The sequence below is a fragment of the Ctenopharyngodon idella genome, chromosome 11, assembly GCF_019924925.1.
Source record: "Ctenopharyngodon idella isolate HZGC_01 chromosome 11, HZGC01, whole genome shotgun sequence".
Lineage (NCBI taxonomy): Eukaryota > Metazoa > Chordata > Actinopteri > Cypriniformes > Xenocyprididae > Ctenopharyngodon > Ctenopharyngodon idella.
Genome location: NC_067230.1, coordinates 14,498,349 through 14,522,327, shown reverse-complemented (window position 1 = coordinate 14,522,327; position 23,979 = coordinate 14,498,349). Strand labels below are relative to the sequence as shown.

The 23,979-nt window shown below is 37.2% G+C and overlaps 1 protein-coding gene across 1 annotated transcript in view; it reads right to left on the bottom strand.

The window, feature by feature from the left end:
* The window catches only part of ptprga (protein tyrosine phosphatase receptor type Ga), a 276,522-nt gene that overhangs the window by 56,511 nt on the left and 196,032 nt on the right, over positions 1 to 23,979 (bottom strand). Inside the window, 3 exon segments of the mRNA XM_051912024.1 lie at positions 136 to 293; positions 9,714 to 9,780; positions 16,583 to 16,678. Of these exon segments, the coding sequence (XP_051767984.1) occupies positions 136 to 293; positions 9,714 to 9,780; positions 16,583 to 16,678 (321 nt within the window).

The following is a 23,979-nucleotide window of genomic DNA, read 5'->3' as shown; positions in this document are numbered from 1 at the left end:
GAATAAAGATGCATAATAAGTTCCCAATCTTGTCTGGCATAATTTGGCAAATGTCTTAAAATAAATGCTTTTTTTTAAACACTCAACAAGCATAATTAACTTCAAAACACCTTCATATGTGTGGCAAAGACTCACCTGTTTGTAGGAGAGGAACACAGGCCGACTGAAGACGATCCACTCCACCACTTTACTGCAGGGCGGGGTGGTCAAAGAGCCGATGTAACGGTAGTAGCTCCCGATTGAAGACGGCAACAGGTCTCGGAGCACAAAGGGCTCTAGAAATGTCTCTTTCTCTGAAACAACAACAACAAAACATGTTGAGAACATAAGGATTTTACTAGTTGTTGTGGTTGATTTTAGTGGTTGTATAAAGGTGGCAAAAGGCAGACTTTTCAGTCTTTTAGAGGGAGTACAAATGGAATGAGTCATTCATTTGAGAATTGGTTGGACTGCACTGGTCATGCTGTGCGGTTTGGATTCCCAAAAAAGAATCAGTCTATACTGGTCACACAGTTTTTCGTTCACTAAAAAGAATTGACTCATTAGAGTCATTCATTCAATATTTGATTGGACTGCACTTGTCATACTGTATGGCAGCGCTCTTCAAGTAGTTTCATTCGAGGGCCGAATTATTGGTAAAAATGTCATATTGGTAAAAATTATTTTATTAATTATTAGGCTTAAATTAAAATATTCTCACAGTGAGTCTTGGTAACTACAGGTAAAATCATACATGGCCACTCACTACACTGTCAAATGATATTATATTATGATATGTTATGTGGGCTTATAAAAAAACGCCTAAACACAGGTACAAACTACACCCTAACAAAGACATGAATTATATATTCCCCTACCCACCTAATAAATATATTGCAATATAAATCGCTATAACATAGTTTTCAATATAAATATTCCACATTTCCACAAACCATGGTAATTTACTACAGTTCATTCATGGTAAATGTTTGTAAGGGTGGTGATTTTGGGATTTAAAAGTCTTTTATCTTCATTCATGGCACGTTTCTCCTGTTTTCCTCATCGGTCTTGTTGGGAATGTTGAGGCCGTTTCATCCGATTTAAAACTAGTTTAATCACCGAGTGATTTGTAGATTGTAATCGAGAGGTGTGTGTGGAATTGAAACGCTTCTCACTAGATGTCGCAACGCTGTTTAATAATGGTATCCGGGACCAGGAATCAACGCAGCTCCTTTAAGCTCTCGTTCCGTTATCCACTTGGCCGTGCAATGTAGTTCAAAGTAAACTAGTGAAACACCTGAAAACAGCGCTATTTGTTCTGTATTTGTTGTTACTGACCGAGAAACACCTTCAGATGATTCAGTGACAGAGCGGTCCAAACGTTATGCAAGCGTGTTTGGCCAATTCACAGAAAAGAAATAATCGAGACAAAAGAATGATTAATTCACGAATGATAGGTATTGCTGGTTCAGTCGACAGAAATACGGAACACACATAATTACTGCTGAAATATTCGCACGGAAAACGTTTCTCAGGTCAGTGGGAGGAGTGTGCATGGTACGAACAGTACGTATATAGCCGTACAGCTGCAGGCGCCACTGCGGCCACGTATCTAACCAAATGTAGCCGCACCATCAGGAAAAGAGGAGGAGGGAGGTTAGGGTGCCCTCGGGCCGGATGAAGATGATTGGCGGGCCGTATTTGGCCCGCGGGCCGCCAATTGACGAGCCCTGCAATAGAGGTATGCCATTACTTTAATAAGCAATCAGATTGATGCAAAAACACAATAAAAACACTTAGGATAGCTTAGAATCTGTATAGCAACCACCCACAGCATCATGACTGTGAGTTTAGCATGGGCAACACTACTCATATTTTCATTAAGTATAAAACTCTGGTTATGAAACTTATTCATTTATTTATTTCTTTTTACACAGCGAAATGGAGCAGCTGCAACTTTGAGATTAATCTCTGTTTTGTCCTGGAATTGTTTTCCTCCACTTGTTGTGACTGTTGTTATTCCAAAAGGGGACATGGGCCAGACTAAATGTTCAAGCTGTGGATGAGTTGTGCGTTTAGCGTTTTAAAGCCACTCAATCCTCGAGAGGATGCAATCTGCAGATTTCTACCCATAATCCTCCTCTGATTGAAACGCTTATCAGTTCCATCCAACAATGCCTGCCCAACATATGGCTGGCCTGGCGACATGATAAAACGAGAATCGTTTTCAACTTGAGTGTTTCTTGTTCTGATTTTCAAATGCACAAACATTGTGCCTGAAATCAAGATAAACAGATGCAGAAAGCTGATTGGTTTGATGCGAAGCGAGGATGACGCACAAAGAATAAAGTATCTCGCCAGCCCACTGACCCATATTCCAAACCTAACATTGGGAAACCTGCTCAGCGGAGCTTAGCATGCAAATGTTATTCGATTTTGAAAAAATCTTTGCAGGAATTTGATAATAGTACAGCCTGAGCAGTGTGATTCTGTATTGACAATCAGAGCGGCGATGGCCGGGCAAATGGAGACTTCAAAACATCCCTGGAAGACTGAATTAATGGACTTGTAATACATTCTGTAGAGAAACAGACCTCATTTCACTGTTTTCATTTATGCACCCCAGAGAAGTGATGCTCGGTTGAGCGAACAATACTTGACGACTGGTGTGTCACGAGGGGACAAACAAGAACTCGCAACACACAACGCCACTACCAATCACAGCAGGGTTTAGAGATACTGCAATCTGATAGCCGTCTCATTATCACTCACTGAGAGAGAGAGAGAGCAAAATAAACAGAAGCATGCGCTCATTTATATGCAGCTGGGTGGCTAGTGTGTAAATGGGAAGGCTAACATGCCTTGTGTTGTGTGTATATTGAAGTTAAGGTTGAATGAATGGTAATCCCCTGAAGGTTGGACTGGGAATGTAGAACTAGAGAGAGAGAAGCTTTTGCTGTGCCTCAGTGGCATGGTAATGGATGCCACGGAGCGCTTTTCTGTCACACGCACACACAGCCACAGGGCAAACACTCCAGTCATACATCCGTGTCTGAACCCAGCACGCCATGGACTCTCTCCGCCACACGCAGTCCCGCCGCCGAAACGTCCGTCATGAGGTTACATCAGCTGCCTCACACTAGGAGAATGAGCAGAGCCAGTACAGCAGTGAGGATATTTTGATATTTTGGGCCACTTTTAAGCCACAATTTCTGATGGATAAAATCAAGCCCCATCATTGTGAATGCCGTTTTATGTGTACTTTAAAGGGGTACTCTTTTATCATGTACCATCCCAGATGTATACATCTTTCCTTCTTTAGATGAACACAAACAAAGATTTGTAGAAAAATAATCCATCTCTTTGAGTCCATATAATGCCAGTAAATGTGAGCCCACACTGTATGTTGACGTTCCAAAAAGTACATAAAGTCATCATGACAGTAATCCATACAACCCCTATCAACTATTGTTTTGCTTAAGAAGACATTGATGCATCCACTGGGGTTATGTGGATTACCGTGATGATGGCTGTGTTTTACAAACACCAAAATTCTGGATTATTATTATTTTTTTTAAATCTTTATTTGTGTTCATCAGAAGAAAGAAAGTCACACATATCTGGGATGGCAAGATAAGAAAATGATGAGAGAATTTGCATTTTTGGGTAGAATAACAAAACTTTAGCAAATAGAGGCCATATTCTAGACTTTTGCAGCATTGTAATTGCACTTATACTATTAGTCAAGGTTTCTTGCACCATAAACAACATCATTTAGTTTTACATGCTCATTTTCTGCCCTCTCTCTAACCATCGGAGCTAAACAGACTTTTTTTTGTTACTGTACCTTTAAAACTTTTAGATTTAATGAACTCTATTATGATTGGCGAATGAAAACCATCCAATTGTACCAAAATTTAATTTACAATGACGTTCATAAGGGCAGGCCAAGTTACTGAAAACTAAATAGACCTTAATGTGAATGTAAATGTCAGTGTGGGTGGTCATATGTTAATGTGCTTATTGTGACGTCATCACAGACATTAGAAAGTTTGTCTCTGCACTTTTTGGTAAACAACCCAACAATTTGGTATATAAGAGTGGCTGTGGTTCCTGCCTTTGAGCAACCGTACTACTGGGTGAATGTTATATTGCCTAATAATATTCATGAGGCAAGATGATAGGGTTTAGACTGTGTCCTTTTGGCTTTGCCTATGTTATAATTGTGATCATTTCTGATCAAGTTGCTTCGTTTCCATAAATAGTCTGAGTGGACTGGAGAGGGAGCTCAATCTACATTGTACATCATACTCTAAAAAAGCAAGGAATTTCTTGTTATCCATTACACATCCTCTTTAATAGCTTTAATAACTCTGAAACTACTGACGTGAGCGAACCCGTGAGCAAAGCTCTATACAGACCTCATTTGTCCCCGCCGCTGACGTTAAAATGAAGCATGAACTTCATGAGAGATTCATTAAAGCCTGCTCATGTTAACGTCAGGCGAAAGAACAAAAGCTTACATCCTTGAATTAAGGATTCGCAAGTAACATGTTCCCAGAGGGCCTGTATAATGTGCCTGCATGTGTCGCCTCGACCCAAACTCCACTGTAATCTGCAAACGCAAATGCACTGATGTTCACACTGGGCCGTTCTCACAGAGTGCACACTGTCTTGTAATATACGACTAAGCGTTCGCATGGCATGTCCTCTTCTAACGTGTGGTTAAATATTAAGAGAAATTACCTTATAGAAGCTTAATGGACGATCACTTAACAAGACAGCTCTTCTCTTCCACCAGCCGAGAGCTTTTAAATACAGCGTGTAAAATTCTGTCTTGTGCTTCTCAACATTGATGGCACGCCACTTAAGTGCCAACACTAACCAGACACTGCTCAAAATCTTCATTTTAGTAGTCAGAGTGGAGATAAACAGGTTTAAGAATTCACACACGGCCACATATGTTTCATTTGAGCTGCAAATCATTTGGTTCAGCTTCCTGTGCGTCGTGTACATATGCGGCAGAAGATCGGCAGGTTGAAATTACAGACATCTGAGAGCTGACAGCGGAGACACGGCTCTGAATGTGTGCAGACCCCCTGCTCCTGTCTGTCTGGGATAAGAAGAGAGAACGCAGCTCTGTCCCACCTCCCGCCGAGAACACACACACCTCCATCCCATCCCCTACTCTAACCCTACTGAGCAAACAAGATCAGCACGCTCCAGCAAACAGGCTGCACAGTGACTGGTGTGGAAAGAGTGGATTAAAAGGATGAATAAATGTGCCTCTGTCTGCTCTTCTCTCGCAGTGTATCATTTGAATCAAAGGGTCAAGGTTTGGCTGTGGATGCTGAACTAGATCAATATTGGACAAAAAGAATCTTTCTTTATTGATGGGCATTTAAAGTAGCTGCATATTCTACAGATCACAAAACTTACAATGGAGGAAATGAGGAAGGGTTGGGAACTGAATTTTTTGCTCAACTCTGTTAAGAGTTTGCTATAGAAGCTTGTTTCCGCCACTGAATAAAAGAAGTGACATTTGATCTCACAATTCTGCGCAATTGCGTGATACAAACTGTGAATGCCCATACGACAGTTTAAAATATTAAAGTATTAAATAACTTTTTATTATGCAGACTTTTTTTTTTTCTCAGAATTGCGAGTTTAAATCTCGCAATTCTGACTTTATAACACACAACTGGAAGTTATAGAGTCAGAATTGTGAAATATTAACTCACAATTGTGATTTATAAAGTCAGAATTGCATGATATAAACTCACAACTGCATGTTATAAAGTCAAAATTGAGAGATATAAACTCGCAATTCTGACATTTTTCTCGCAATTGTAAGTTTAGATCTCACAATTATGACTTTATTTCTTGCAATTGCGAGTTTATATCTTGCAATTGTTAGAGAAAAGTCAGAATTGTGAGATAGAAGTCACAATTACCTTTTTATTTTTTATTTAGTGGTGAGTAGTGCCACAACACCGCAACTGAATCTACAGCGTGAAACATAAAGCAAGTCCAGTGTAGTCTAATTGACAAATTACTATTATGAGCTTGTTAGTAAATCAGTCTGATTCCTGAACAAATTCAGCACATCTAGTTTACAACTAAAGGTAAAGTGACATTAGCCAAATTTAAGCAAAAATTTGGGGGCAAAAATGGTATATAGCAATAGTGCAGTGATGTAATGAAGCCACATAGAAGACACTTTCAAACCAAGCAGTTTTCTGATGGTGAAATCTGATTTAGAAAATCTTTCGCCTTCATGCAAAAGTCTTGATCTAGTGGATTCCTATTGAAATGACTGGATTTTGCCTAAAAAGTTTGCCCAACAAACGTGACCTCACCCTTTACTGTGGGATATATGACAAATTAAGTCTTGTCAGTAGTAATTTATACAAATAAATGAATGAAACGTTAAAGGTTTTCCTTGTTTATCATTTTTATTTATCTAAGGCCAATTATTGAATTGCATTTATGCCACCTCTAAAAAGAATACGAAAATTTTTTAAAAAGTCTGTATAAATACACCTTTTGCAACCTTTTGTTTTTAATATTGTATAAGATATATATATTTTTTAAATTGAAATTCTCTTATCATTTGGCAATATAATTGTATTTTATTTATTTATTATTTTTCTTAAATGTATTCCTAACAAGTATTGAAATAATAATCAATGGATCTTTTTTGAAAGAAGAGCCGGATTTTAAATTAAATATTTGAAATTATTTTTTAATATTATATTTTACGATTCTCATCCCTACTCGAGTCACATTGAGGCAGCAGAAGAGACTTGGGGATGAGCTCTTTTAAGCACACAAAACACCACAACAATCACATAATCGTCCTGGCAACATCCTAGCATCACGGGAGAGACTTTTGCAAGTGTGTGGATGACTCAGAATATCAGAATATGTAAAAATTGAGTTAATCACCATCATCACATCTTGGTAACCCTCATCATTGCCATCAGATTTAGCATCATCATCTTCGACTTCTGGCAGCAGGTGGAGGCAGAACTATCTTGGTAAAATCCCTTTTGAGTGGGCGCAGTTTAAAGTGAGTGCCATTATTACACTGCATTAGAGCTGATCTCTTTGTCAGAATGGCACTGCGATGCTTTTAGTACCACGGACGCCCGGATTACACCACGACTTCGTCATTCTCTCTCTCTCGCTCACTTTCTACGACTGTCTCAGTGGGCAGCACAAATCGCAGGCCGGTAATTACCATCAAAGCCTCGCCGTGCCTTTAAACTTCGCATGGACACATAGTGAGATGTTCCTGAGATGACTGAAAAGCAGGCAGAACAAGAGTATATTAACTAAGAAACCCTTAAAGACGTCAATTTACTCTGTCTGAATCATGGACAGACCTCTGCGTTTCATCTTAATATTTCGGAATATACAGTTCACGCTGGGAGCAGTTGGTGGTGTCTTCATCATTTCAGAGCTTTTAATGTCTGGAAGCGGACAGAAGGAACATTAAGGGAAATTATACGATGACTTTCAGGGGGTCAACTTACATAAGGCAAAAAAGGTAATTTTCAGGGGTACAATCATCTTGTGAAAGTAAAAATGATCTTTTGGTGTCCCTAGCATACCCTTACGGAACAAAAATATATGGGAATATACTGCAAAATATAATGTGATACATTTCCATATATGGGAAACTAGTGCTTATATTTTTCAGTATACTGCAATATATGCATTGACCATGTATGGCTATATACTGATACATATAAAATATTTAGAAATGAATATTCATAAAGTTGTATCCTTTATATGTTATGTATATCCTCTATATGTTCCCATATAAATGTGAATGTATTGTACACACGTATACACACATTCACAAAATGAGTTACAGCAGATTTCTAGTTCCCAGCATGCTTTGCTTCTGACTGTTAAAGGAGAGGAAATGTTAAAATTAAATGTTATTTCATGTGTTTTGCTCAATATTAATATAGGGGGTGATCTGTTAGTGTTTGATGTTCTATTATTTTCAAATTTAAAAAGTTAAATTATAAGTTTATTTATAAATTATTCATTATAAAATATAAAAAATATATTATATATTTCTGTATATATGTGTTTGTACTGCATGAGTAAATATATCTGCAATATATTTATACACATGCAGTGCCATATCTGATCATATATATGTCTATAAACATATCTATGAATATAAAATTACATACATTATGATATATTAGTAAAAATATTGTCACATATTTTTCAATATACGAAAAGCGGCAGTTCCTTATGTATTATTAAATATATTGTAATATATTAACACAATATATTATTCTGTATATTTTCGAATATACCATTAAATCATTTAATATATTAATCATTCATATATAGCAAAATATATTTTCTTTGCATAAAGGCAGTTACACTGTGACTGAGCATGGCGTGAGTTTGGGGGTGGGGCAACCTTCGGGAAACCTGGTTAAAAAAAAAAAAACAAGAAAATGTTTTTTTTTTTTTTTTTTTTTTTTTTACAATTCTGTTTCATGACGCTAGTGACAAAGAAACTACACCTATACCTTTTTTTTTTTGTTTTTTTTTTTGTTACAATAATGCTGTCAATGTGCCATCCGATACTGATCCTAATGGAAAGCCCACCCTTACAAAAAAAAAAAAAGTAGTCTGATGGACAAATAGTAGCTTTGGGTACTTTTTTGTTTGTATATCAGCTTGCAGTTCTTCAGGCTAGCACCACTTTTGTTCATCTAAGTGCCTAACTTTACTTCTGTCACCTGACAACAGAGATTGCCAATCAAAAACACAAGTAGAAAATTACACACATTCTCAACAAAGCTTGAGACAAAATGACACAGAGTAGATAATGTGTTTGTGTACGCATGTGTGGGTGTTTGTGTGACTGTCAGCCTGGATACATGACAGGTATATACTGTGTGCTTGTATATATATATATATTGTGACGGAATGGTTGCCTCCCCCTTATTATCAGTGCCACCCCGTCACATAAATCGCTGCCCTTCGCCAGGTTCCCGACTGGAGTGGCTTTGAGGGAGAAGCGCTGTAACAACCAGGACTGGCAGTGCGTGATGAGGCACACCTGAATTGAATGGGGAGCGCGTCTCTCCTCGGGAGACCGGTCTCTTTTCCCCATGCATGCACACTGGTGTCCTCGCAGGTCCAGAAGGGTAGCGGTGAGGGATCCAACTCATCTGAGCTCTACCTTTTCTTTCAAGTGCCCCAGCACAGCGAGGACACCAGATCCTCAGGTTTATTTTGGACACTTTTATTCCCACTGATACGTTATTCTCCTTTTAGGTTTATTTTTATGTTTGTTAAATGCCAAACATGGCTTGTACATGGAGTTTTGCTGGCGTCTGTGTTCAAGTGAGAAAATAATTCATGTAATTTGAAAGATGTAGTCACTGAATGCATTTTGTGCCAAAGCAATGGAAAATGATCCACAGTTTAGCCCACATGCTGTTGTGCTCAACTGTGTTTTGAAAAAGTGACTTATGTGTTGAGAAATGGGTCCTGCCGATTTTATAAAAATATTTTTAAAAATGTAAAGTGGTTTGATGTGATTCCAGCATGTAGTAGACACACAGGTCATTAACAAATTAGCGGGAGTTGTTGCCAGGACAATTAACGAATGCATGCAACTAGTAAAAAACAATATAACAAATTTCAATACTGAACCCTCAACCTGAACTGTACATGAAACATCTACTAACCGTGATGCACCACTCCTCTTAGACCATGAATGATCGGATCTACTGCTGGATTGTCCTTCATTCCCACCTGAGAAAGAAAGAAAGAAAGAATACAAATAAAAAAAGGATGACTTTCACCTTCACGTTGGGAATTACAGATTCATTCATTTCAGACAATTTTTGATACAGGAAAAAGCTGGTAGATATCTGAGTGGAGCACATGATGTTAGTGCTTTGTGCTGATGTCATACAAGAAAAATGATTGCAATCACACACAAACACACACTCACATAAGAGAAGCCATTATGCCTCATACCGCTTCAAAAGCCGCCTGTGTTTGAGATGCACCTGAACTGACTGAATTGTTGAACACAGACAAAAGACTCCAGAACGCAATAAAACCTGAAAGAGAGAAGCTATAGTACTGACCTTTAATGTGTGTTTCTGAGCATATGTTTCCTTAGCGAAAGAGACTGATAGCTTGCTCAGTGCTGACTATATACAAAAATAAAATGGTTTGAAAATAATTTTAACAATCTTGACCCTAAAAAAAGCACAGATCAGGGAAAATCCATAACAGGCAGAGCACATTTCCTTTGCTTCTCTTGGATAGAGGTGTATCAAATACAGGTTTGTGCTTTTAAGAAGCCCCTATAGGGTTGAATCAGGAGACAGGCTTTGACAGAGAGGACCCAAGGGGTGAGGTCTATTGTTGAGTTTGTGTGTGTGTGTGTGTGTGTGTGTGTGTGTGTGTGTGCGCGTGCCGGTTGTGTATCAAGGAGGCCAGTGCTGGTTAGCCGATCTAACCAACATTCCCATGAGGCAGGAGTGAAAAGGATTCACGCACTTTCTTTGGCCCTTAGCCACCCTCTCTCTCTCTCATAAATCTCTCCAGGCTCTTTGAACACTCTTGTGCTGTTTCTTGCATGAAAGAGAATTCCAGAAGCTCAACACAGGAAGTGGGCAGTGAGAGTTAACGGAACAAGTCTGCACTACAACAACTGTCTTGAATAGTTCTCTTAGACAGACTTCAGTCACAAAATAAAGACTGCTGTTCACTGAGCTCACACGACAGACAGAAAGACAAAAACCGACAGACATACAAATAGATAGCAGAAAAGCAGACAGACAGTCAGCGGAATGACAGAGAGACAAATCTGCTCAACAGATAGAGAACTGACAAAGAATGACACAAATAGAAAGCAGATAGAAAAAAAAAAAGGACAGACAGACAAAAACAAAGGACAGATAAACAGAAAGGAAAGTAGATAGATAGATTGACAAAAACAAAAGGACAGACAGCCATTTCATGAAACAGGAAAAACCTGGTAGATAGTCTGAGTGCACATGATGGTAGTGTTTGACAGACAGACAGACAGACAGACAGATAGATAGATAGATAGATAGATAGATAGATAGATAGATAGATAGACAAAAAGAAAGGACAGACGGACAGACAGACAGATAGATAGACAGACAGACAGACAGACAGACAGACAGACAGACAGACAGATAGATAGATAGATAGATAGATAGACAGACAGATAGATAGATAGACAGACAGATAGCTAGATAGACAGACAGACAGATAGACAGACAGACAGATAGACAGACAGATAGATAGATAGACAGACAGACAGATAGCTAGATAGACAGACAGATAGACAGACAGATAGATAGACAGATAGATAGACAGACAGACAGACAGACAGACAGACAGATAGATAGACAGAAAGACAGACAGACAGACAGACAGACAGACAGACAGATAGATAGATAGATAGATAGACAGACAGACAGACAGACAGACAGATAGACAGACAGACAGATAGACAGACAGATAGATAGATAGATAGATAGATAGATAGATAGATAGACAGACAGACAGACAGACAGACAGACAGACAGATAGATAGATAGATAGATAGATAGATAGATAGATAGATAGATAGATAGACGCTCTCTAATGTATCAAAGTCATTCCGAAGGTACTGTGAGTTGAAAATTCAATCTTTAGATTTTTTTTTCTTTTTTTTTGTAACAAGAGGAGGTTGGAATGGCACTGTGTGGAGAACAAAACACAGAATCTGCAGCCGGCATATTTTTCTTATTCTAGTAGCAGGACTAGCTCGCCTCAGGACAGCTACAGCCAGAGTGTGTGAAAAATGACGGAGCCAAAAGTGTCAGGGCCGGAGGAAGAGAGAGAGACAGTGTGAGGTCTTTGCTGGTCAACAACATCAGACTGACAATAGAGGGAACTTAGAGGGATAGTTGACCCCAAAAATGAAAAATATGTCATCATTTACTCACCCTCATGTTGTTCCAAAATGAGATTTTTATTTTTATAACTATAACAACGGAAGTCAACTAGATACCAGCAATTTTCAAAATATCTTATTTTGTTTTCCGCAGAAGAAAGGAAGTTATTCAGGTCTGAAACACGAGGGTGAGTAAAAGATGACAGTGTTTGTTAAAGAGAGCAGCTGCCTATGTAGAGAATTTCAATTGAGTTACTTATGAAGTTCCCATTTTGCCTTAGCAGAACGTAGACATTGACTTTTTTGTAGACTTTTTTGTTTTGTTTTTTTCTTTTTAAACAGAGCTCATATCGTGTTCTACATTGCATTCATATACACTGGAACAGTGAAAGTACTCTACAAATGAGCCTGTATGCCAGAGGTCACCCACAACCCACAAACACCTGGACTTCCTTGTAGAACAAACCCTGAGGTAAAATAAATAGCAGCAAAACTGCTTTAAACTCAGTTTAAGAGCTCTGTTCCACCTCACAAGTAAAAATAGCACATGAAAATCAATAAAGTACGTTTAAGCAGATGGAAAATAAAAATGTTCATTTACAGTATTAAGCTCAGAGTGAGGTTTTTAATATGGCAGCTGTGAGCTGTACCAGAGACAGATAGAGAGAAAAAAGCCCTGCGATTGATTAAAAGTAAATGAAGAACGCAAATAACTGCCAGCTATAAAACAGCACAAGACCATAACTTGAAACAATAACCAACAATGAATTATATACAACCTAAAAACGATTTATTGTGTCCCGGGCCACCAACAAGCCTGTGGTTTCAAGTGTATTAAAGAAAAGCTTTGGCTACATGCTAAAAGCTAATAGCTGTGCTCTAGTGTGTGGACGACACGTGTCTTGTAAATAAGCCTATGAACGTATCATGACAGATGTTACGACTGCTATCTTCCTTAATCAGGGACAGATAGACTAAACGTTTGGGCAATAAAGAAAATGGTGTGACTTTCAAATAAAAAGAGATATCGAGCGGGACACACGCTACAAGGATTTCCTCAGATAAGTGTATAGGAGAATAAGACACGGTTTGGGGAAAATATATAAAACTCTTGTCAGATGAGATTTAGAAGCTGAAATTCTGTATTGTCATTTATTGATAAGAGTTTTGGGGGTGAAGGGTGCAGAATTTTTCTGATGAAAATTTGTTATGCAAAGAAATACAGCAGAAAAGCTATAGTTGCAAATGTCTATAGCAAACATCTGCATGCATTTTTTGTGTTTCTTTGATTTTTTTTTTTCCTACAAATAATTTCAAGTATATGTATTTTATTCCTGTGATCAAAGCTGAATTTTTAGCATCATTACTCTAATCTTCAGTGTCACATGATCCTTCAGAAATCATTCTAATATATGCTGCTTAATATTTTGTTGAAACCTTGATAATTTTTCAGGATTCTTTGATAAACAAGAAGTTCAAAAGAACAGACATAGAAACCTTCTGTAACATTATAAATGTATTCACTGAATAAAATAATTTCTTTTACATACTGGTGAGATGAATCAGCTGTTAATAGTGCTGAAACAAAATGCCACTACAGTTTTGCTATGAGGCACGCAACTATGGAAGGTAATTGCGACTTTTTATCTCACAATTCTGACTTTTTTTTTCTTCGCAATTGCGAGTTTAAATATCTCAATTCTCAAAAAATGTCAAAATTGTGAGACGCAAACTTGCAATTGTGAGAAAAAAGTCAGAATTGTGAGATAAAAAGTCACAATTACCTTTTTTTTTTTTTTTTATTTAGTGGCGGAAACAAGCTTCTATACACAACAGTTGATCCTGTTTTAGCTTCAATTCATATTCAATTCACATTTATTTGTATAGTGCTTTTCACAATACATATCATTTCAAAGCAGCTTTACAGAAAACGCATGTCAACATTACAATTTTAGAGCGATCTGTTATCAGAGGTGACTGTGTCAGAAATGTACATATACAAATCAAATGTATTAATTTAAACAATGTATTAATTTAAGGCAGAAACACTGAGCTTATTGAAGTAATGAATACATGTTAACAAATGATTAGGGTATATAGAAATATTGGAATGGTGCATGTTGATCCTTAATGTGGAACTATTTTTGCTGTCGAAGCAAATATAGACCAAATAACTTGTAACACTCAGTACGTTTACATGGAAAACAATATTCCGATATAAACCTGATTAAGACAATACTCTGATTAAGAAACTACCATGTAAACAGCAATTTCTTTTTTACCTTAATCTGGAAGAATGTTTGTAACCAAGCAGATCTCACCCCCCATTGACTACCACAGTATTTCTTTTCATACTATGGTAGTCAATGGGGGGCAAGATCTGCTTGGTTACAAACATTCTTCCAAATATCTTCCATTGTGTTCAGCAGAACAAAGAAATGTATGATTTGGAACTATTTGAGGGGGAGTAAATGATGACAGAATGTTCATGTTTGGGTGAACTATCCCTTTAATCTCACTATTAATGTTGTGTGGGAGTTTCGCCGCATTTTGTGACACTTAACACTTAAAGTAAGCCTAAAATGCAAAATAAGAAGCCCAATTAAGGATAGTAAGAGTCATTTTCAAGCACGAATGTAACAAAACATTTTAAGTTAAAAAAATAAAATAAAAAAAAATTCTGAATACAGTAGCCTATAAACAGCTTGTGGAAATTACAATAATGAATACTTATAAAATGTAAAACTATTTGTTAAATAGTGTAATGCTATTTCATGCATTCTGACTTATTTACACTGTTAAAGAGTGTCAATCTCATGCTAAACATGGCCAAAGTTTCAAAACACGAGTTGGACGTATGACGGAGTATTTCTGTGCCAAATATACTACTTCCGGTTTCGGAGAGTTTTTTTCGAGTATGGCCTGTATGACGTCAAAAGAGAGCGGAATTCCTTGCACAGGCACTTCTCTCTGATAAGCGTGCACACACACATCACCCAGAGCAAGAGCAAGAGCACGCCCATCAACACGCTTCGTTCGGGATACGGAAGCTGAGAGATTTTTCAACAATGGCCTGTGTCCCAATTCAGGGGCTGCACCCTTTGAAGGCTGCATACATCATCGAGGCAGTCTCATTTAAGAAAAATAAGCGTTAGATTGCGAAGTAAGAAAGAAATTACAGTATTTTACACATCACAATGAATATCAGTCAATTTTATTACGGTTACTTTTCTTAAATATGACATCCTTGATGAAGTATGTAGCCTTCAAATGCGACCTCCGAAGGACGCAGCCTCCGAAATGAGACGCATCTCCTGTCACCGAAGGAGTGTGTTTTTGGTTGTGAGGGAAAGATTACCTTTTTCAGCTTCCCAAAGAACCCAGCGTCAAGGGAACAGTGGATGGAGATTGTTTTTCCATGGCAGCAATGGAGTTGTGCATGTATGTTTGTTTGTTCCTGGGATTTTGGTGACGAATACTTTGTAAACAAGTCCCAGTTCGGCGCTGGATTTGCAGATCGCGGGTGGTGAGTAAAGCTGCATCAGATGTCTGTGTTTTGTTGGCAATCGGCGCACAAGTGCATATAATGTAAACACCACAAACGTTTTTGTTCCCTTTGTATTTATAATGATGTCGCAGCTAGCAGACGATCTCTACGCAGAAGCTGTGTGCGCTCGTGACTCTTTAGCTCCGCCCACGGCACTGACGGCAGGCCACGCCTCCAGGAGCTCGGCTTTTTCCGGAAAGACTCGGTTTAGCGTATCTATCTTTTATAAATATGATAAAACTAAAGACTTTTCAGAGATATGCAGGATGCATTGTTACTCTAGATGTACTCAAGATTAACATGAGATTGGCAAAAACTGTGTGATACCCCCCCATAACTGTTTTCACGGTGTGATTTTTTTTTTTTTTTTCAGTTGCGGTGAATTGTTCAAACCAGACCAAAAATCCTAATAATCAAACTAAAATCATAATAATTATTAATATTAATAATAATAATAATAATAATAATATAGGGAACCCACAATAATTAAAAAAAAAAACATTCAAAAATGTACTGTCCCTATATTTAAATTAATAGATAATAACAAATGAGATTTCAGTGATATTTTGACCACTCAAATAGGAAATGTCCCCGGTTTCCATTTCAGAAGTGTGGTCACCTTATTGTGAGGACATTTTGTAGGCAAAACCTGACACACACACACACACACACACACACACACACACACACACCCACCTGTTTCCTGCCAATTGTTTTTAGGACTGTTTGAAGAGTCTTTTGAACTCTGGATTATTACAGCCTGACTGCACTGACACGTGTAATTTCTCAAAATGTGAGAGATGAGTATACAAACCCACACATACACAATTCCTAGTAAAAGACGGTGAGCCTTAAATTGCTGTTTTGTGATTATCGCAGCGGGGTTGACAAAAGCACAGCACAGAACTGGAGCGAATATGTGTGAGTTTTTCCATATAGAAAACAGAGCAGTTTGAGTATCACCGAACTTAATGGGACGAGAGAAAACCTCCTCACAAAATCAATGCCTTTTAATGCTGGCACTTAACACCGACAAAGCTCAGCAGTCGAACATGAAGACGCTTTCGAAACGAGCGAGCTCTCACCTGAAAGAAGACAGCCATGGCCGCAATTACTCGCTTCTCCCGTATGGCTGTGTTAAGACTGTCAAAGTCGTCTGAGTTATACATGAAGATCTGCATCTGTGTGAAAGAGAGAGAGAGAAATGTGAGAATCTTGTTAGTCAGAGATCTTTAGGCAATCAGATTGTAATTCTTACATTATCACTGACAAAACACACAGTCCATTATCAAAGCTAATATCTCATAATCTCATGGCCTCTAATCCGTCTCATCCTGTAATCTCCCGAGAGCGTTCGGCCTTCTCGTCTTTCCAGTCCAAACGTCAGGCCCTGTCCATCCTCTTATCACTTTGATGGGATCTTTGGCAGTAGATCAGGCTAATAAATGTGCTCAACTCTCCACGGACCACAACGCCTGTCTAAATTGGCAGCGGCTTTCTGTTATTCTCCGTTGTCAATACCTTTTCCCACAAAAACGCTCCAGAAAAGACAACAAAGATGAATGATATTCTCGCTGGCAGATAGCGATCAGTTCTGTGTCAATAAAAGGTGTAGATTTAACAATGGAGAAACAGCACGTCCTGTGGAGCGTCAGAGACACTTAGAAACAATGGAAATAATAAACATCAGCTAAAAACAAAGATTTAGAAGGACTGGAAATTCGAAGATTTTAAAAGAACTTCCTTTCCAACCAGAGTCACTTCATCATTCTGTTGTCATGGTGATAATTAGGGATGAGTGACTACTGCTGTCAGTGTATTAAAAATGCAATTTATACTTGAAATGACTTGATTACAGCTTTTCTGTGATGAGAATGTTTTTAATTTCTGAATTCAAAATTATTTTGATATTTTGGGACATACAGTGAAGTCAAAAATATGATCCTGATATAATGTAAAAAAAAAAGCAATGCCTCATTTTTGAAAATTAAACATTATTAAGTAGTTTTGTTATTGACAATATAATAATAAGAAAAAAAGAGAGAGGACCCCTTTGAACCTCATTACTATGTCAAGATCAATAAGTAGTAGACCATAAAATATCACATGGTTTGACCTTTTCATGGCAATACAAAGGTAATTCGGGTTGTAAAATGTCATACTGTGCAACTCCACAAAAATGTAATAATACTACAGAATTAATAATTCGTCATATTTGTAAAAATAAACAACAAAAAACATAAGTTTCACATATTGTCACAATTTCACTCTTTGTTTCAGGACTTTTATTTTGATGTTCTTTTGTCTTGCTGTGCCTGTGTTCAGTTACTGTGGTTTAGTTCCTGTTTACCTTTGTTTCTATAGCTACGCTTGTTAGTCACCATGTCAACTAATCACCTGCACCTGTTCCTCATTATCCCTCGTTTCTCTGTGTATTTATACCCTTGTGTTTCAGTCTGTAATGGGCGGTCGTTGCTTTTTAAGAATGCTACACACATTTTAAAGGGTTAGTTCACCCAAAAATGAAATTTCTGTCATTAATTACTCGCCCTCATGTCGTTCCACACCAGTAAGACCTTAGTTCATCTTCAGAACACAAATTAAGATATTTTTGATAAAATCTGATGGCTCAGTGACTGCTTCATGTTGATTTGAAGCTTTACGAATGTTTTGTTTCGAATCAGTGGTTCAGATCACGTATCAAACTGCCAAAGTCACGTGAACTATTGAAATTTTGAAACACTTATGATGTAACAAAGCCTCATTTACTGAAATCATGTGACTTTCACGCTCCGAACCACTGATTCAAAACAAAAGATTCGTAAAGCTTCGAAGCTTCATGAAGCAGTGTTTTGAAATCGCCCATCACTAGATATTGTTGAATAAAGACATTATTTTGTTTTGTTTTTTGTGCACAAAAAATATTCTCGTTGCTTCATAACATTAAGGTTGAACCACTGTAGTCACATGAACTGTTTTAAATATGTCTTTAGTAGCTTTCTGGGTATTGAAAGTGTTAATTATCTTGCTGTCAATGGAGGCCTCACTGAGCCATCGGATTTTATCAAAAATATCCTAATTTGTGTTCTGAAGACGAACGAAGGTCTTACGGGTGTGGAACGACATGAGGGTGAGTAATTAATGACAGAATTTTCATTTTTGGGTGAACTAACCCTTTAAGAATGCTTTTCCCATTAACCATTTAAAATGCACACCACCGCTGTATTCTGTGTCAAAGAGACATGCACACTGATGGAAACAAGCACAACGTACACGAGAAGCATGGTGGAACGATGCGCTGAATGAAAATGCACTTTCACTCTCTGACAGTAGATGGCACTGATGGAACAGCAGAAACGCAGCGGTTACCCCGCTAAATGTTTCAAACAGCCATTCAGATTTTTGTATTCGCAATGGTTCATCACAGCATCAAATTCTTAAATAAAGACTTAAGTCTATTTATCATCAAACTTAAACATTTGTATATTTTAATCTGGACTAACATGCCTTAGATATTGATTAAAAAAGTTATGATTCTTTGCTATTGTTCGGTAACATTTTACAATGAGGCTCCATCAGTTAATATTAGTTAATTCATTAGTAAACAAACAATGAAAAATACTTCTAAAGCATTTATTAATCTTTGTTCATGTTAATTTCAACATTCAATAATACATTATTAAAATCAAAAGTTGTGACTGTATTATTTAATGGACCTGAGCTAACATGAACTAAAATGATCAGTTGTATTTTTAACTAACATTAACAAAGAATAATAACTTCTGTAACAAATGTAGCTATTGCTCATTGTTAATGTTAGTTAATGCCTTAGATAACTAATGCAAAGTATTACCTATTGTTTTTTTGTAATTCTTTTGCACTTTAATCTGTTTCAATGAAACATTTGTTTACTTTGAACATAAAAATACAATAAAGCAATACTGTACACAAAAAAGTGTATAGTTTTTTTTTTTTTGTTATGAGAAAAAAAGTTATTAAACCTGTTATATTATGACAACACCTTTTTGCACTTGCACTTATTTCAATACCGTGATAAAAGCTTCAGCAATTATCACAAGATGAAAATTTGATACCGTCACATGCCTAGCTGAAATTAATCAACAGTTCAAATGAAAACAACAACAATGAATCTCCACATAAAAGATCAGTAAAATTACATATATAGCCCACAGTCCAAAGCTCTTAAAATCAAGAAAGAAATCCTTGTTGCCTACCACATTGGCTTGTTTCTTCCCGTTAGCATTGTCAATATTATGCCTCCTGCACTTTTCTCGCCTCTGTAATCCTTACACGAGGCCCACTTTGATCTAATTCAGTCTCAAACACCCTCATAGCTTATGATCACAGATCGCACTGCGCATGCCGGAGAATTCACGAGCCTACGAGCTTAACGCCTCCATCCGCAGCGTTGTATTTTACAGGCAGTGATTAAAGACATAATATCTGGGCAATTTCTGAGAACACGCTCTCAAATGAAAGTAAACAGCAGAGGGAGAGGGAGATTAACATAACAGGGCCATGAGTATCTTAACCTCTCGCTATTGGAAGCTGTCTGTAGTATGTTTGTATTCAAGCAGGAGAAGAGGTGGCAGACTGTGACGCGTCCTCCATACGAGACTAACATTACGCTATGGATCAAATGAAAGACGTGTCAGTCTTTACAGTGAGATAAGGAAGGGTAGAAACCAACAACATTGATATATGAACTTTTTTTCATTCTTGATGACTGTTTAAGACAGTTGGAATACTAGCATTGTATAAGGTAAATGTTTTTATGGTTTTAGTTTTAGTATATTATATATGGTTTTAGTTTTACCATAATAACCCTGGCTGTAGGGGGGGAAATAATAAATAATAGTGTAAATGTACAGTAGGTCATTCAGGTATTCCGTGCATTAAGATCATTTGCATACTGTGCACAGTATATATACTGCAAAATAGTGTATGAGAAGTAGGGCTGTGCGGTATATCGAGTTTATACGATATATCGATATATTTTTATATATGATATGGAATGAGGCAATACCGTTTACATCGATATACAATTTGGAGTGCATCTGAAAAATAGCAGAGGACACAGAGTTCTGCTGTGAATAAAATGCAGAATACAATTTGTCCTAAACATGAGACATGCTTAATATTAAGGGCTTTAAAATAACTCATAATATATAGTTAACATGTATAGTTTAAAGCGTCAGATGCTCTGACAGATACTTGCGCTGTTTAATGATAATGCGTTTATGGTGTTTTCCTCAGTGCATAACCTATATTTCACAGGTATATTCTCCATCTGTAAATGTTAGAAAGTCATGCAAATATTTCCATTTTGCTGTCAGGAGTGGACGATCCTTATGCCAGCGAGTTAATTTCCACTAAACTTCACACTTCAGTGAACGAGCGCCGCCGCGCGCATGCGCATCAAACAGACGGCGCGCAATTGAATAGGAGCACCATAATTCTGACTAAAATTCTATAATATTTGTTGTTGAACAATAAATATGCCATATGTAGAAATTTAAACCTATAAGTAAGTGTATTTTTGTGATAGCAGTAACTGTAAAGTCACTATTGTAGAGGGGAAAATCAAAATAACCTAATATTATTAGTCTGTGCTTTTGTTTTTATTTAGATTGTTAGTTTAGTGAATTTAACTTCTGCTTTAAAAAGCATTATTTTAAGATTGTAATTGTAACACAGTTCGTAGATACGGGAAGAACAAACAAACTTTAATACAAAATAAACAAATACAAAACGAAAGTAAAATGCTGGCAGTCCCTCACGGCCACACAAACATAATAAAACATAACATAAAGTCCAGGCCTGGTCCTCTCTCGTCCCTCACTGTCATCGCTCCTCCTTTTATGCTTCCGGAGCTCCTCTGTGAGAGATACGAGACCGGTGCAACGCGCAGCTGACGCTCGTTATCACTCGAGTTACTGGCCTCGCCCCGTTCCCTCACGGCTCTTGCCCCGCCCTGCTCATCACAGTAATGTTACAATGTAAGAAAGTAATGTGATTTGACCCTTTTTTGCACATATATAACAGACTACATGGTTACATTTACTATACTTGTTTTCATAGCCTTTAATATGAACATTGTTTATAGGTGACCATTGGGCAGGATGTGAAATAAGATTTTTTTTTTTATATATTTTTTTTCTATTAATTATTTCTATTAAAAAAAATCTTCTAGAATTTTTTTCTTTTCATGATTTTTTTTGGCCATATCGCCCAGCCCTAATGAGTAGTATGATATTCTGAACATATCTACGGTGTTTGCACTGTACTCAGTGCTCTGTTTAAGTCTATGAAAGCTAATATTCATGAGTCATGAGAATCATGTGTGTGTGTGTGTGTATAGGAGGGTGATAGACTATGCTAAATACTAAACCACCAGCGGCTTCATTACAGAAATGTCAATAATTTATTCTGATTCATGAAAGAGAGAAAATTATAGCAGTACAGAGAGAGGGGAACTTTGTGTCAGGTCACCTTTATAACACAACATAAACACAGACAGTAGTACACACACACACACACACACACACACACACACACACACACACAAACGCATGCAAATACATGCAAACACACAAAGACATTAAAGGGCATCGTTCAATCAAAATGCAATGGAGCAGAATTTACAATAATGGAGTATCGTGCTAAAGCCTTGTAAAATAGATGAATAAATACAATAAAAGCGCAATATGATGGATAACCCACCAGCTGCTTTATGCAGTTAAACAGTTCTACACAATCATTAGTAGTGCTTATGAAAGGTATTGTTTAACATTATTGTTGATACTTGGGTTCTGGTATTACAAATATAATTGATTTTCGACTGACCGACGGTAAAATGGGTGAAATGAAAATCCCTTATATTTACATTGACCTGAGCCATATCTAGAGATTGGCCAGTCAGAAACCGAGCATAACAGTGCCCGTCTACTTTTTCAGTGTCATTGGTAGTATTATTTCCGGAAAAATGTCTTTAAAGCATCATAAGCCATGAACCAATCCAACCTGGTGCAAGGTGAATTACAACATTTCAAACTCAGACTTGAAGCAAAAAAATAATGTGCACTAAACAGCTTTAATGAGAGAAAGAAGTACAATTACATGAAACATTACGAATGACATTGTCTGATTAAAAACGATAGAAAAGTACATACATATTGGTTTAAAGATTTTGATTGTGTTTTTAGAAACAACATATTTTATGTTTATTTAGAGTATATACAAATATTTAAGTAGTTTGAGAGCATAGGGAAACTCTACTATGGCATTTGCAGTGCTTCATGGGAGTGGGTGGGCACTACAGAGTTCTTTTGGCACGATTCATGGGTTTTGTTCCCTTTCAGTCAGTCACGTTCAATGTTACATCAGAACTGAACTGACGAATTGAAATCCCAATTCGTCAATTCAGTTCTGACGTAACCCTCCTTCAGGGAACAAGGGTTACATACATGACCGAGACATTTTTCTGATTGGTGGAGATTTCTTTGTAGAATCATGGGTGATGTAGTTCCTCACAAGAAATTCAAATGTTAATCACAATTATTTATTAAGTATGTTGAGTTAATGCAGACTGATGACTTTATACCATATACCACTGGTTAACAACCTCGTAGCTCACAGTAGGTCTGTCTTTAAAGTTATTGTTAAAAATCTATTCCCCTATGGACAAAATTAAAGGGAAAACTGACTTTATGATCTAAAAATCACAATCAATCCTTAGCAACTGCATAGTAACGTCCAACCATGAACAACATGCTATCATTGTGACTGCATTTGGTAGCCTACATAACACCAAAAGTAAGTTTATAGCTCAATTTCTGTCAAACAGAAATGTTATTGTTGTTGCTTTTAAGTATTATAGTTTTTAGTTGATTTTATATGGCTTTTAGTCAAACTTTGAAACCATATATACTGTATATGCTCTTCTACTCCTAACAATTGATTAAATTCCCTTTAATCAGATATACACACTTAAATTTACAGATTTTCTCTTACTGTTAAACAGACGGAAAATTGTTGATGACTCATCTTGTACTACACAGACTTTTATCCAATCAAATGCTCTAGAATGTGAATGAGCCTCCTCCTACTAGCTACGTACATGATTCTCTGCTTGTTAGTTGGTTGTATGTAGTTGCTTGTACAGTACCAATCAAAAAGTTATGGTTAATAGTTAATGGTTTCAGTATATCCCACCCATACTTCTCAATTGGAAATAAAGGGAAAAAAAAGAGCTTGTATGCAAACAACTCATAAACCTGGAGCAAAGAGCAATAATATCGACATTTCTGTGTAAACATAAATGCACTAGGGCTTTTACCTCTGACAGCCCAAGGAAGCCAAAGCAAATATGTAAAGAGAGAGAGCGAGAGAGAGAGAGGGAGAGAGAGAGAGAGAAAGGGGAGAATGTCTACTCTGAGATCATTAACATACAGGTCACTCA